The sequence below is a fragment of the Metopolophium dirhodum genome, chromosome 1, assembly GCF_019925205.1.
Source record: "Metopolophium dirhodum isolate CAU chromosome 1, ASM1992520v1, whole genome shotgun sequence".
NCBI lineage: Eukaryota > Metazoa > Arthropoda > Insecta > Hemiptera > Aphididae > Metopolophium > Metopolophium dirhodum.
In genome coordinates this window covers 64169469-64184121 of record NC_083560.1, presented here as the reverse complement: position 1 = coordinate 64184121, position 14653 = coordinate 64169469, and the positions used below count along the sequence as shown (strand labels likewise).

Below are 14653 nucleotides of genomic sequence, written 5' to 3'. Positions count from 1 at the left end.
ATTATACTAATATACCGATAATACTCTTTCTACCACGCTATACAGAGTTTAGCGGTGAACCAGAAATTACCAAAGTAACTCTGAAACTCCATTTTTTTGTGATTACCTTTGAAAACATTTGCAAGAGCGTCATAACAACGTGCAAACCTTAAACCCAATATTCCCATATGCATATAGGTACTTGTTAGTTGTTATTAATTAAATAATATATTAGGTATTATATGTGGCGTCTGTACGACGAGTATATTATATAAATTGAATTTAATATGTTCAAAACATAGTTTAACTGTTATGAATATAAAGAAAAATACACTTTTGGAGAAACAAAATGTTTCGTTTTGAATATTCAACAGTGATCGACACAGTTCGAATTGACATCGGTGTAATTGAATGAATGCGGCAATAAAAGGTTAAACAATATAAACCTAATTATTAGCCATTACAACTTAGTGTTGACTTTACTTTGGATCAGGTAGGAAGTCTTTGTCGACGGCGTCATCATATTCATCTGTTCCTGTAACGAAAAAATACTTATCAATAATATTATATGATATTGGTAGGTAGTGTTCACAGTGTTCATACAGTTGTTGTTAGACCAAACTTGGCACAACAGCGAAGAAGTGAGTATGGAAAACCAGTGATTCTCCGTGATTAATGTAATTTACAATTATTATTATTTACAACACCATTGTTATTTATTTACAATTATTATCGTCACTTAAAATTATAAAACCTATACAATCGCTGAATAACGCCAACCCAGTTGTACCAAGTAACATGACAACTTATAATTATAATACATAAGTTATATACTGAACATAAAATAAGGCTATATTATAATGTATACATAAGACATATTATACAATAAAAACTGTATTTCTACTATTTTAAACAATTATACAAAAGTAAACTTTTGTTGGCTAAAATATCTGTTTGTTTTAATTTTTTCCAACGTTTAATTTGTATACTCACTATTCAGTCAGTATTCATGTAACTATATTTTAAATTTGATACTACTTATAGTACTTATACACGTTTATTATTATTTTTATATTATAAATTATAATTAGGTATTATAAGATATTATAATTATTGCTACGTCATTGATTTTCATATTATTTGTCATAAATACATTATACCTAATCAATTTAATTAATGTAATTTTAATATTAAGGTTTTTGTATTTTTAGTCGTTACATAAAATATATTAATAAATATGAATTATATAATGATGAAAATCAATGTAACAAATGACCAAGCCGTTGAAGCGTATAAGACCAATTTAAGAAAAAATTGTTCCTAAAAGTAAACATTTAGAATGGCGTGCCACTCTCATTATAGCCAAAGAATTCACTAAATTATCTCACTTTGAGTTGTTCGGTTGATCTTTTTATGTAGTTATTCAGCATTTTATATTTCATTTTCAATGAAACTAGGAATTTATAATCCTCACCGGACTCTTTTTTCTTCAACCTCTCTATATGTCTCTGTTTTGAATGTCTACATTTTATTTTTAATTCATTATTGATTCTCGTCAAGTCTTCAACTTCCGTGAACAAGTCAGGGTTGATGTTCTAAAATTTAATGATATTGGGTTAAATTATTTTATTTTATTTTAATATCTATACAAGTCTGGAAGTATATTGCTAACGCAGTGTCCCTCCATATTAGCAGGTTCGTAACGAAAAAAGGCTGAGGCCCAAAAATACAAAAATATAGTAGGAATATAGACAAAACCAATATTTATCTAGATAAATAATATTATATAATATATTTAATAAATATCGTAAATTCCAAGAATGAAATATAATATGTTTAAAATATTCTTATATTTATTATTTTTAAATACAAACCAGCATTGAATTGAAAAATGAATATATATTTTAATATAATTATTAACATAATATTAAAAGCTAAATATTTCAATAGATATATTAAATATATAGTTTTTATTCTTTAACTGTAATTGGGTTGAAAATACAGTGGGTTAATATATACGTTATACCCTTATAACATGTATAGTTTCGTAAGTATTATTGAAAGGAGGACATATTTCTTAGTTGAATTGCAATTATTTTAATAATATCATATACTTAACCTAATCTATAGATAGGAATTCGAACACAGATCATACTATACTTAATAAAGATATTTTTATTCATAACGAGAAAATCGATAAAACAAGCTGTACCATGAGAAGAACGCCTATAAAAAAAATGTTTTGTCATGTTGTTAGCTACCTACTTGAAATTGTTATCAACTATTTCATTAGTATTTAAAAAAAAATATTTTCTAAACATTATCATCAGTTTAGGACTAATTATAATAATTATAGTTTAAATTTATAAAAAATATTAAAATAAGTAAGTAGGTACTTTTATTTTGTTTTCATTTAAATTTATAACTATAACTATAAGACACTAAGACAGGCCTAAAGATAGTCATAAAGAACCTATGTATATGTATATTATAATATATACTATTTAATTATTATTGACTTATTATGTCGTATACATGTTTTATTTTAACCCATGGTAAATAGAAGTAGACTTTCTCAATGTTTTTCAAAAATAAGTTTGTTGTTAATTTGGTTTAAAAAAAATAATCGCAACCTGCAGGTGGCCGAAACTATCGATTATACTAACTATATTATCGTTCAACATAATAATATTTCGTTTGGGGCTTATAATGAATTCACCCCATATTATGATAATATAATTTTGGAGACATGTTTCCAAACCGACTATTTTATAATACATAATTTAAACGTTTCTGTAAATGAGTGCCTATATGAATGGCCATTTGGAATATGATTTATACTTATATTGACTATTATAATTCTGCAGTTGTGCAGTGCCTATACTTATACACTACTAAATAAAGTGTAGCTACCTACTGACTGTTCAACTAATTATAATACTTGCTGTCTTGCTCTATATATCCTATTGTAACTTAATATATATTTTGGAATTTCCAGTTAATGGGGCTATTGGCAGTTATCGGTACCTACTACCTATTGTATTTTTAAATGTTTATTCATGAATAAAAATTAAAAACTCAATAACGAGTGTAAATGGTACTATTACTAATACACAAAGATTAAGGGTCATTATGATTAGAATCGTTGAATTTTTATTCATTGTCCACTACCTTTATACCATAGACTCAATAAATGAAAATTAATATATTTCAGTATCACAATGTCCCGGTTAACATTAACTATTGTTGTAGTTAATTATTTCGGGACCGTATTGCTGGATGTAAACTTTTTAACATTTGATTCTCATGTATTCGATTCAGCACACATATTTATATTGTTTAGTACAAATTATTATGTTTGTAAATGAATTATTTACAGCTTATTTGTTGAACAAAAACAAACGTGAATAAAAATCCACTGTTAAAAAACTCAGTTTGTTAAATATTGATTGTAAAATATTAAAACAACGATGTATTGTAAAAACCAAAAATATTCGAACCTACTTAAGGGTGTCGGCGTTATTAGTACAAAAACATGTCATACAGGAAAAACACTCACGCCCTGTAGAATAGTCAGATATCATAGGTTTTTTTTTATTGTAAAGAAGAAAACATTTCGCAAGTAGGAAAAAGCCAGATTTTCAAAAGTATAGTTATAGAAGCAAAAATATGTATTTGAATAATACACAATATTTGTTATTTTTCAAACGTATTTTTCAAGCACTATTTAAAGTGAAATAAAAATTCAGGCTTTGATCCGACCTGTAAAAAGTTCTCATCTTTCAGATAAAAGAAAAATGATCAAAATCCGACATACCACAATGCGTGATAATTTTTCCCATAAAGTAAATTGTATTGATATAAATACACCGTATCAACCCCCCCCCCCTCAAATAGGTATGGGGCAGTAAATTAGTGGACAAGTATTATAAATAAGGTAGCAACTAAAATATAAAAATTAATTTTCAAATTTAATAGAATTGCGGAAAATTTGAAAAACCTTCTCTTAAGTCAAAATTACTGTCAGATGGTTAGGCCGATTAGGGTAATAACGCCGATAAGTATATAATAACTATACCGTCTCTAATTCGTCTATATCTAATCACGGTACAGTATTAAGTAATTAAATTATTAATTATTATGTAGATAAAATCTGATAACTATAGATACCATATGTTATTATAAACCGATTACCGATGAATCCCGGTTCAAATTATTAGTCACCAACGCCTTATCGTACATACATTTTAAGATAAAAATCATATTCTTAAACTCGTTGTGAATCCTGTATAAAATTGCTCCAAGATCTTCATCCATAATTATGACTTGTCTCAAAACTTCATCTTTTTCGTAATATATATAATAACGTTATGGAGTTTGTAAAACCACAAAATATACATAATATTGGTTATTACCTATATATTATATTTGTAATAATATATAGGTATAAGCTTTATACTACCGAAAAATAAGTTGTGAACAGAGTTTCTTATCTCGCATATCCCTGTTTTCTTGAATTTAAAAAAATGTTCTAAATGGTTTAACATGACAATCATTTTGCGTACACGGTCTCTATTTAACGGTTCTCTGGAAATTGTCTGTCTCAAAGTTATCACCTTATTATTATTACTATTATCAATGCGAGTCCATACTCTGGGAGGAAATATTTCTTCTATTATAGATTTTTGACAGTCATCTTTTTCTGTGTCATTATTCTATAAATATTTCGAATCGTTAAAAATATATTAAACCACAAATTGTAAATTTAGGTTTATATAATATTGTAATAGATACACTTAGTTTCCTGGTACCGTTAATTAATTATTAATACATGAAGTAAAAAAAAAACATGTGGAAAAATGCATGATTTGTTTAATTTTCTATAAGTAAAGCTGAGTTCACAGGTTTACAATATTTTGTTTGCTATTTCTCGTATGCGTATTTTACGTATTCAAGAAAAAAATTGTACAAATCTCACCCATCACAATTATACGTAGTTATGCAAATTATTGCGAATGTATTTTAATATATTGTATGGTGTATGATAGAAATTATTGTTGGACACATATTTTCTACTTCGTGGAAGCAAAAATTGCTTTTAAAAATTGCAAATGTATGAACCCGGCTTTAAGAATTATGAACATATCTTACGTCTTGTTCTTCTTCAATGTCAGCGATATCCTCGACAAAGTTCCATTTCAAGACTCCTTTGCTTAAAAACGCTACAAATTCGGTATTATCCATTTAGCACCGGTAATACGTAAATGTAATTGCGCATCTACAAATATAATAAATATATATATTTATTTTGAACCTATTTACTTTTGTTATTGATTAGTAACGATAACCATGTTTAATATTTCTACTTATTTGTTTTCTTTTAAATCTTATTTATAGATAACTTGGCAATTTTAAATCAAAATTTAATTTGTAAAATATTTAATAAAACCATTTAGTAAAAAATTAATTAATTTTATAATAACAATATTGGTAAATTATAGGTAATAGAGGTACACATATACCTATCAAGCAATTTGAGTTTGACAAAAATTGGTTCTGCTAACCGTATTAGTAATGGAAAAATAAATTACTTATAGTCATAATATTATATAGATAATACAAAATATCCTTAGAAATAGAGGCTAACAGACAATTCAAATTTAACACTTCTATTATAGTGACCTACTCAATGACGATGTACAATCAACAGCTATAACAGAATAAGTTCCACTGTTTTTTTTTTTTTAATATGAAATATAATGCATAGTAATAGTGATTTACCTTCAAATTAAATAATTAAGATAAACCATTACACCAACTTTTTTTGAAATTCAGTTTTTTTTCAGTTTAAATCAATTCACATATTATTACATATTTGTTTTTTTTATCTGTTTGATTGAGTATCGATTTAGGCAATATAAAAATACAATAATGAGTATTTTCAAAATCAACATTTTGGTATCGAGCACCTCTAGGAACACATCTGCTTTCGAACTTCGGAATAAATACAGCTATAGTGAAACTATATATTATAGTGTTCCGCAGAACACGTATGCACTAGTAATTTATTTAATCATTGGAATGCACATTTCAGCTTGAATAAGACAATATTGTATGCATTATACAACATTTACAATTTACTTTTCATTTAAATAACCATAATATAAATAATTTGGAATAATCTTTTGATAGAATATAATTTAAAAAATATCGTTTATTTATTCATTTAGAACAATATTGTCAATATTATTCTGTATAATAGACCCAGAAAAATTATAATTACTACAATAAAGTATACACGTTTGAATAATTTCCAATACATTATATTTGCATGTTTTATGTGTTGAATAAAGAAGATATTTCTCTAGGAAATGTAAAAATAATTGTTTATATATTATACTTTCATACATTACTTTAATATGAAATTAATCTACTTGTGACATTCTTCTAAACAATAGCTTGTTCATAAAACCGGTTTTCGAGAATACAATCCAAAAAAAAAAACGGAGTCCCAATCTCGTTGGAAAATAATAATACCTGTAAGATATTAGGTATTTGAATATTTCATGCAACAGTATTATGTTTTTCGAATATTTGTTTGGATTTTAAATACATAATAATATACAATTTATTTCATTTGAAAGGAGTTTCAATAATGTTATCACGAGTAAAAAATAACTTGATATCTTGTGTTCAATAGAATAATACGATATCTAAAATACTTATTATACAACGATTTATCTTTATTGATATTAATTATATTTGAATAATGCATTTGCGATAAAAAAAAAAACGAAATTTCATCTAAATCGTTCTTTATAATATGTAAACATTTATAAAAGTTTTGTTTAGTCAGATTCGTTTGTATTACATATATTATTTAAATTTTGTATGTATAATATATTAATGCATAGTAACTCCATGCACACTATATATATTATTACAGTACGTCGAACGTATCTATAATAGGCATACAATTTTTAATTTAATTTAAATTTAAAAAGTATGTAAATTTGGCTGCTTTATTAATACAATTTATATATTTGTATAACAATTATTTATGATCTGACGTTATGTTTTATACGAAAGTACATCCAACTTAAAATAATTCGTACATAATTTAATATAATATTAGTCGTTAGTTGGTACTTACCTATAGGTGTAGCCAATAGTTATAATACCTATATGTTAGGTTTAGTTTTTGTTTAATGTACATTTTTGTTGATATATTCTAATTAAATAATTTGTAATACTGTAATATAATACAAATTTAATATATTTACAAGTTTTTTGTAAATATTGTAATATTATATTCTATATCAAATGGGTATTTACTTTTATTTAAATTATCTAGTAAGTATTAAAATATATAAATTACATAAAAATGAAAAAATACAAATTTAAAAGTCAATTGACATTTTAAATAGATAACTAATACAAGTCATATTTAATTGTATTCACACAAACTATAACAGGACTAACGTGTAAGTGTAATAATTATATTAGATAGGTAATTGTATACTTAATAACTTTATACTTTTAAGGCGATAGAGAGTGCGTTGGAACATCAAGGAATCTTTGAAACACCCCCTCCCACCAAGTGTTTTCTTGAATATAATAAAAATGATCTCGATCCAAATAAAAAAAAATCTATTATTTAGTTTTAGATAAGTCATAATATTGTATTATTTTGTAAGTCACACCTTGGCAGGTACATGCAATATTAAAACATACATTTAATTTGAAATAAACAGGAGATTTGGTATTTATAGCTATAATAATTGTAGCACTTTTACAGAAACAGAATAATACCTAAGTTTCATAATCGTATTTATAAAATATTTAAAAAAAAAATTATGCAGGAAACTGTTAAATAGGTACAGCTAGAAATAAGGAACTCATAACCTTCATATCGGATATTATTGAAAATGTTTTTGTCGTTGGGGGGGGGGGGGGGGGGGCTGGGAAAATGGCAATAAAGGGGAAAAGCCCGCGGTACTTGGGGCTTTGGGTTTACGGTTTCAAAATAGGTCACGCAAATTTACGTCAATTGCACGCTATAAATATTGAGACATAAAAAAGTCCTCAAGTTCAAAATTCGGATGAGGAGGGGCTGTAGAAACGTTTCTACAGCCCCTCCCCACTTTGTTTACATTTTCTAAACCTGACCAAGTGCCACGCAAATTTCAAAACCACTCACGCCAATTCATGTTAATTGCACGCTAAATATTTAACCAAAAAAAAGTTTGAAATTCGTATGGGGGGGGGGGGGGGGCTGGAGAAACGTACGTACTGAAACTAGTAACTATTAAAAGACAATTCGTTATAATCATAATTCATATTTTAAGCTGATCTAAAACAATGCATGCTTGCTTGTACTTGGGAGGTCAAATGACCCAAAGTTTTTTATTCCCAATTATATGGTTGAGGCCAATTTTTTTATAAACCATTAAATAGAAATAATTATTGTTTTTATATTTTATTGTAGAGTAATAAAATATTCATAAAAACGTTATGTTATCATTATTATAGCTATAATTTGTGGCTATAATATATTAAAACAAAACCAATTGGAACACAATGTATTTATGCATAAGCCATTCTACAGACGTATAGATACAGATATACAATATACAATATACATATTATGGACTTAGGTATGTAGGCGCTTTATATTTTTATTATCAGATTTTAATATTTTATTTAACTTGTACCTATTCATTCTTCTGTCACAAATCCATAGCATCTCTTATGGGATGACAGCTAAATATAGTAAAAATATTTATGGATTACCTAGTAGTTGTCAATCCAACAATAACGTATAAGGACTAAGGAGGATGTCAGCACACTATTTGTTTTCTCTCTCTGGAATTTACGCAGAATCGTTTTTTTCTATGTTTTTAAGTAATCTTAGAGTAAAATCACCCATTACAAAAATATAAAGAATAATATTTTTGAAGAAATGACATATCGATTCGTCTAAATATTGTCTCAGAACAATTTAAACATAATTTAAACTTACAACATTTTTTTGTTTATTTTGAAAGTCAAATAACAGTAAAATATAAAATCAATATGTCATGCCCTCAAAAATATTATTCTCTTTTTTTTTGTAATGGATGATTTTATTCTAAGATTACTTAAAAACATAGAAAAAACAATTCTGCGTTAATGCGTTGTGTCTATTTTGCGCGTGGGCCTGCTGAGAGAGAAAACAAATAGTGTACTGACGTCCTTTTAAGACAATTGATAATTATACTGACACTTGTTGACGGTATATTGGCAAAAAATTAATAATTATAGAATTAATCTAATATTTTGAATGAAAGTTTTTATGTGTCAGACGTGCAACCACGCAGGGTATAAAAATAAAAATAATTTCTTAATATTTCATTACATATAACGCTACATATTTAAGTTCTAAATGGACCAGGGGGGCGATTCATGAAAATGTTACTAATTTATCGAAGGTGACTAACGCATTTATCGCAGTAAATATAGTTTTTTATTTCCTCGAAAAGTGATATGAAAATCCATTAATGTCCACTGTGATTAAAGCAGTGACTAGATTTAGTCAAAGGTTAATTTGATAACTTATTTTATAATGTTATCAATAAATTATAATAACTAAAATGAAAAATAGTGAAATACGATACACAAATAATATAAAATGCATACAGCTATGAATGAACAAGTATCGAATTCCAATATATAATATATGTATTTTAAATGAGTCAAAGTCTGGTGATATGAACAAATTGATTTTTAATTCATTTATTGTTTTCATAAATTATTCTATTGTGGGAAGTATTGCTTGCACAATTAGTCACTTCTGTATTAAGATAAAGTTTAGTTTTAGACCTAATATTACGAGTGGAGTATGGAAGCAAAAATTACTTAAGAAACTCGGGACGGTCAATATTTCAAGCGAATAGTAATATTAATAAGTAATAAGAGTATATTATTCAGTACTACCTAGTAGTTAGCTAGGTATCTATGTACTTAATTGTGTACAATTTTGTACAGCCTCACAAACACATGGACAAATTATTTTCTAAAGCACAATTTCAGTAAGGGGCCGTTTTGGGGTGTAAAACCTCGATCGCAACTAGGGAAAACGTGTGAAGTTGCCTCCCCTTCCAACTGTGGGGCAAAATTACATCTGACAGATTATCGGGCAGATTGTTGTTGGACAACTCAGTAGTACATTTGTTATTAAACAAATATTATTTGTATAAATTAATACAGTAAAACCAAGCCGAGACGGTACCTCCGTAAAACGGAAACCCCGGTAACACGGAAAATGTCTTTGGTTCCGTTTCATTTACACAATAAATATTCATCTCGCCAAGACGGAAACGTCACTAAGCCGGAAACGTTTCCACATAAAAATTGGCTATAACCTCCCGATGAAAGACGGTTAATTATTTTAAGTAGCGTGTTGGCAGATGGTCGACTAATGACCGTCGATTATATTTTAACCGTCGTATCGTCGATAACCATAGATAAACAATGATCGATAGTACGTGTGAGACGTGATTACATTGTAAGATATGACATTAAAAACTAATAAAATTTAATTGGACATAATATTATCTACATATATAAGCAATGCTCAATTATATAAAATCGTATTTGATCGTTACACTTAAACATAAAAAGCGGGCAAGTGGAAGTCGCTCTGCTGTACAGTAGGTTACAAGTTGGTGATTCATGAGTTAATGACTGTAATGCATTGTGTTGAATTTGAATAAAATTATATTGTTTACGAAAAACGATTCTGTGCGGTTTGTCAGCCTAGGATATTTTATATTATATTTATAATATAATTAATACTGTAGCCGATTAAGTTAAATTATTATTATTTGTTTATTATCATATTTGTGTATAATAATATAATATATAAGAAGTTTCATGTACCCACGAATAATATTATACAATTACAACAAAATAACTAAAATCGTTACTCTTGGTTATTTAATACGTAATTGTGTACAAGTTAAAACTTAAAATAACTATAAAAAAACTGTGTTTATATATTTTTAGATTTTTTGGTTATAGAGTTGAAAACTTACGTGGAATCATGTATTAAATTTTTAATCCTTAGCTGTAAAATTTGAACATTTTATAAATATTTAACTACTAAATAATTTATAAATTTCCAATTTGATTAATTTTGTCAACATTTGAACTAAATTAATGCTTATAAAAAAAACGAGCCTATGTATTTTTAATATTTTTCAACTGCTGTTGTTACAATATATCAGGGGCTTTGTATGAAATTTGCAACAAATAAAATTTTATTGATATTTATAGAAAAAAAACTAAAACAATTTAAAATTGAAAATGTCTGTTAACAGCTCAAAACAATCTAAAAAAAATTGAAAATTTGATCAATTATAGGAATTGATAAAATAAACATATTATGGTGTACGTTTTAAGTATCTACAGTTGTTAGTTTTTGAATTACAATAAAATAAGAAAATTGCTACATGAGATACTTCAAACACGTTCGTGAAGTTGGCCCACCTAAGTACTTCAATTTTTTTTAAAGCTATGCCATTATTTTGCAAGTTATTTGCAAGTATTTGCAAGTCTATTTTTAGAATTTGCAAGTCCAAACTTTCACCGTGAATCCAAAAACTGAAAAGGTGGGCCAACTTCACGTAGCCCACCCATTTTGACCGAGAACTTCAAAATCGGTATCAAACGAAAGCTAATGATTAGCAAGTATCTGAAAGCCCCTTTTTGAAATTTGCAAGTCCATCAGGCGGCCGCTATAAACTTTTGAACTTGTGAAGTTGGCCCACCTACTTTGACCTAGAACTTTGAAATCAGCATCAAATGAAAGCTTATGATTAGCAAGAATTTGCAAGTCTGGTTTTAGAATTTGCAAGTTCCCCGTACGACCGCTATGAGCTTTGAAGTTTGGAAGTTGGCCCACCCAAGTTGTCTCAGAACTTCCAAATAGGTATCAAATGAAAGCTTATGACTAGCAAGTATTTGCAAGTCCAGTTTTAGAACTTGCAAGTCACCCGGGCGGCCAGTAAGAGCTTTCAAAGTTTAGAAGTTGGCCCACCCAAGTTGTCCCAGAACTTCAAAATAGGTATCAAACGAAAGCTAATGATTAGCAAGTATTTGCAAGTCTACTTTTAGAATTTGCAAGTAACTCGGGCGGCCAGTAAGAGCTGTCAAAGTTACGAAGTTAGCCCACCCAAATCGACCTAAAACTTTGAAAATGGTACCGAACAATAGCTTTTCATTTGCAAGTATTTGCAAGTCCAGTTTTAGAATTTGGAAGTCATTAAGGTGGTCGCTAGAAGTGGTTTCTTACTTTTGAAGTTTTACTGTTGCCATTTTTTATTCAAATTAGTTTTTTATTTTTATCGGTATCAATAACACATATTTTATTCGTTTTTTAATGTATGATTGATTATATGTTGATGTGTTGAAAAAAATGAAAGCACTGTCGAAGTGTTATAGCAGTATGGCACTATTATTATTTGATCATAAATTTAAGGCTGTGTACGCCTACGGTATAAAGTACTCCTTATAAGTAGTCTCGCTGTTTCTCAAAGACCTGAAACTTCAAAGTGGGTAGGTATCAAACGAAAGGTAATTATTATAACAAACATTTGCAACTTTGCAAGTCACTATGGCGGCCGCCATTAGCTTTTGAAGCTGGGAATTTTGGGCCAACTGTTTCGATCGAGAATCTTATAATTGGTTATCAAATAAAGCTAATAATTTTAAAATATGCTCGTGGCTCGCTTTTACAATTTAGAAGTTACTCAGGGATTCATGTACCACGTTTGTTAGGTATATTTCATAAAAAATTTGTAATTATATTTAGTTTTAAATAAGTATGTATGTAGGTGACTACTTGATTGATGTAAAATTTATCACAATTATTATAAGTAAGTTAATAATATAAACTAGCATTATTAAAAGAAAGATGTTTTTTCTAGGCCTAAGTTCTATAATATATAAATTATTGTTTATATTCAACACTATAACATTATTATTTGGAAATTTAGAAAACTGCTTAATAAATTACTTTGATAAGATATGAATCCCTGAGTAACTTCTAAATTGTAAAAGCGAGCCACAAGCATATTTTAAAATTATTAGCTTTATTTGATAACCAATTATAAAATTCTCGATCGAAACAGTTGGCCCAAAATTCCCAGCTTCAAAAGCTAATGGCGGCCGCCATAGTGACTTGCAAAGTTGCAAATGTTTGTTATAATAATTACCTTTCGTTTGATACCTACCCACTTTGAAGTTTCAGGTCTTTGAGAAACAGCGAGACTACTTATAAGGAGTACTTTATACCGTAGGCGTACACAGCCTTAAATTTATGATCAAATAATAATAGTGCCATACTGCTATAACACTTCGACAGTGCTTTCATTTTTTTCAACACATCAACATATAATCAATCATACATTAAAAAACGAATAAAATATGTGTTATTGATACCGATAAAAATAAAAAACTAATTTGAATAAAAAATGGCAACAGTAAAACTTCAAAAGTAAGAAACCACTTCTAGCGACCACCTTAATGACTTCCAAATTCTAAAACTGGACTTGCAAATACTTGCAAATGAAAAGCTATTGTTCGGTACCATTTTCAAAGTTTTAGGTCGATTTGGGTGGGCTAACTTCGTAACTTTGACAGCTCTTACTGGCCGCCCGAGTTACTTGCAAATTCTAAAAGTAGACTTGCAAATACTTGCTAATCATTAGCTTTCGTTTGATACCTATTTTGAAGTTCTGGGACAACTTGGGTGGGCCAACTTCTAAACTTTGAAAGCTCTTACTGGCCGCCCGGGTGACTTGCAAGTTCTAAAACTGGACTTGCAAATACTTGCTAGTCATAAGCTTTCATTTGATACCTATTTGGAAGTTCTGAGACAACTTGGGTGGGCCAACTTCCAAACTTCAAAGCTCATAGCGGTCGTACGGGGAACTTGCAAATTCTAAAACCAGACTTGCAAATTCTTGCTAATCATAAGCTTTCATTTGATGCTGATTTCAAAGTTCTAGGTCAAAGTAGGTGGGCCAACTTCACAAGTTCAAAAGTTTATAGCGGCCGCCTGATGGACTTGCAAATTTCAAAAAGGGGCTTTCAGATACTTGCTAATCATTAGCTTTCGTTTGATACCGATTTTGAAGTTCTCGGTCAAAATGGGTGGGCTACGTGAAGTTGGCCCACCTTTTCAGTTTTTGGATTCACGGTGAAAGTTTGGACTTGCGAATTCTAAAAATAGACTTGCAAATACTTGCAAATAATTTGCAAAATAATGGCATAGCTTTAAAAAAAATTGAAGTACTTAGGTGGGCCAACTTCACGAACATACTTCAAACGCTCATAAAAATTTAAATTGACTTTCCAATAAACATTTATTTTAGATAAAAGTAGAAAAACTTATGAGGAATCTTGTATTACATTTTCAAATCTTAGATTTAAAATAAACATTTTTATAAATTTCTAACTCAAAATAATTTGCTAATTTTTTTGATATTTACGTATTTTGTCAAAATTCGAACTTTAAATGTTTTAATCTAAATATACGAGGAGTTGCGTTTATACACGTGCTTGACTTGAGGGGGGGTTCGCAATGAAACTGAATACCTACCTCAACTAATTTTTTAGATATTTTATCGTA

General features: G+C 28.3%; 1 protein-coding gene across 1 annotated transcript; it reads right to left on the bottom strand.

Moving 5' to 3' along the window:
• Positions 1-360: 360 nt before the first annotated feature.
• Positions 361-4296, bottom strand: LOC132934171 (uncharacterized). Its single transcript, XM_061000447.1, has 3 exons — positions 4174-4296; positions 1368-1574; positions 361-514 (listed from the first exon to the last, which is right to left on the bottom strand). The coding sequence occupies exons 1-3, from the start codon at positions 4294-4296 to the stop codon at positions 440-442; spliced, it is 405 nt and encodes a 134-aa protein (XP_060856430.1). The 3' UTR covers positions 361-439.
• Between the last annotated feature and the right edge of the window lie 10357 nt (positions 4297-14653).

Excerpts from the sequence above, each read along its gene's own strand:
- LOC132934171 (XM_061000447.1), bottom strand. The coding sequence starts at position 4,296 with ATGGATGAAGATCTTGGAGCAATTTTATACAGGATTCACAACGAGTTT. Across the intron at positions 1,575-4,173 it reads ATTTGAACCGGGATTCATCG|AACATCAACCCTGACTTGTT; the intron begins GTAATCGGTTTA and ends ATTAAATTTTAG. Across the intron at positions 515-1,367 it reads GATCAACCGAACAACTCAAA|GAACAGATGAATATGATGAC; the intron begins GTGAGATAATTT and ends TTTTCGTTACAG.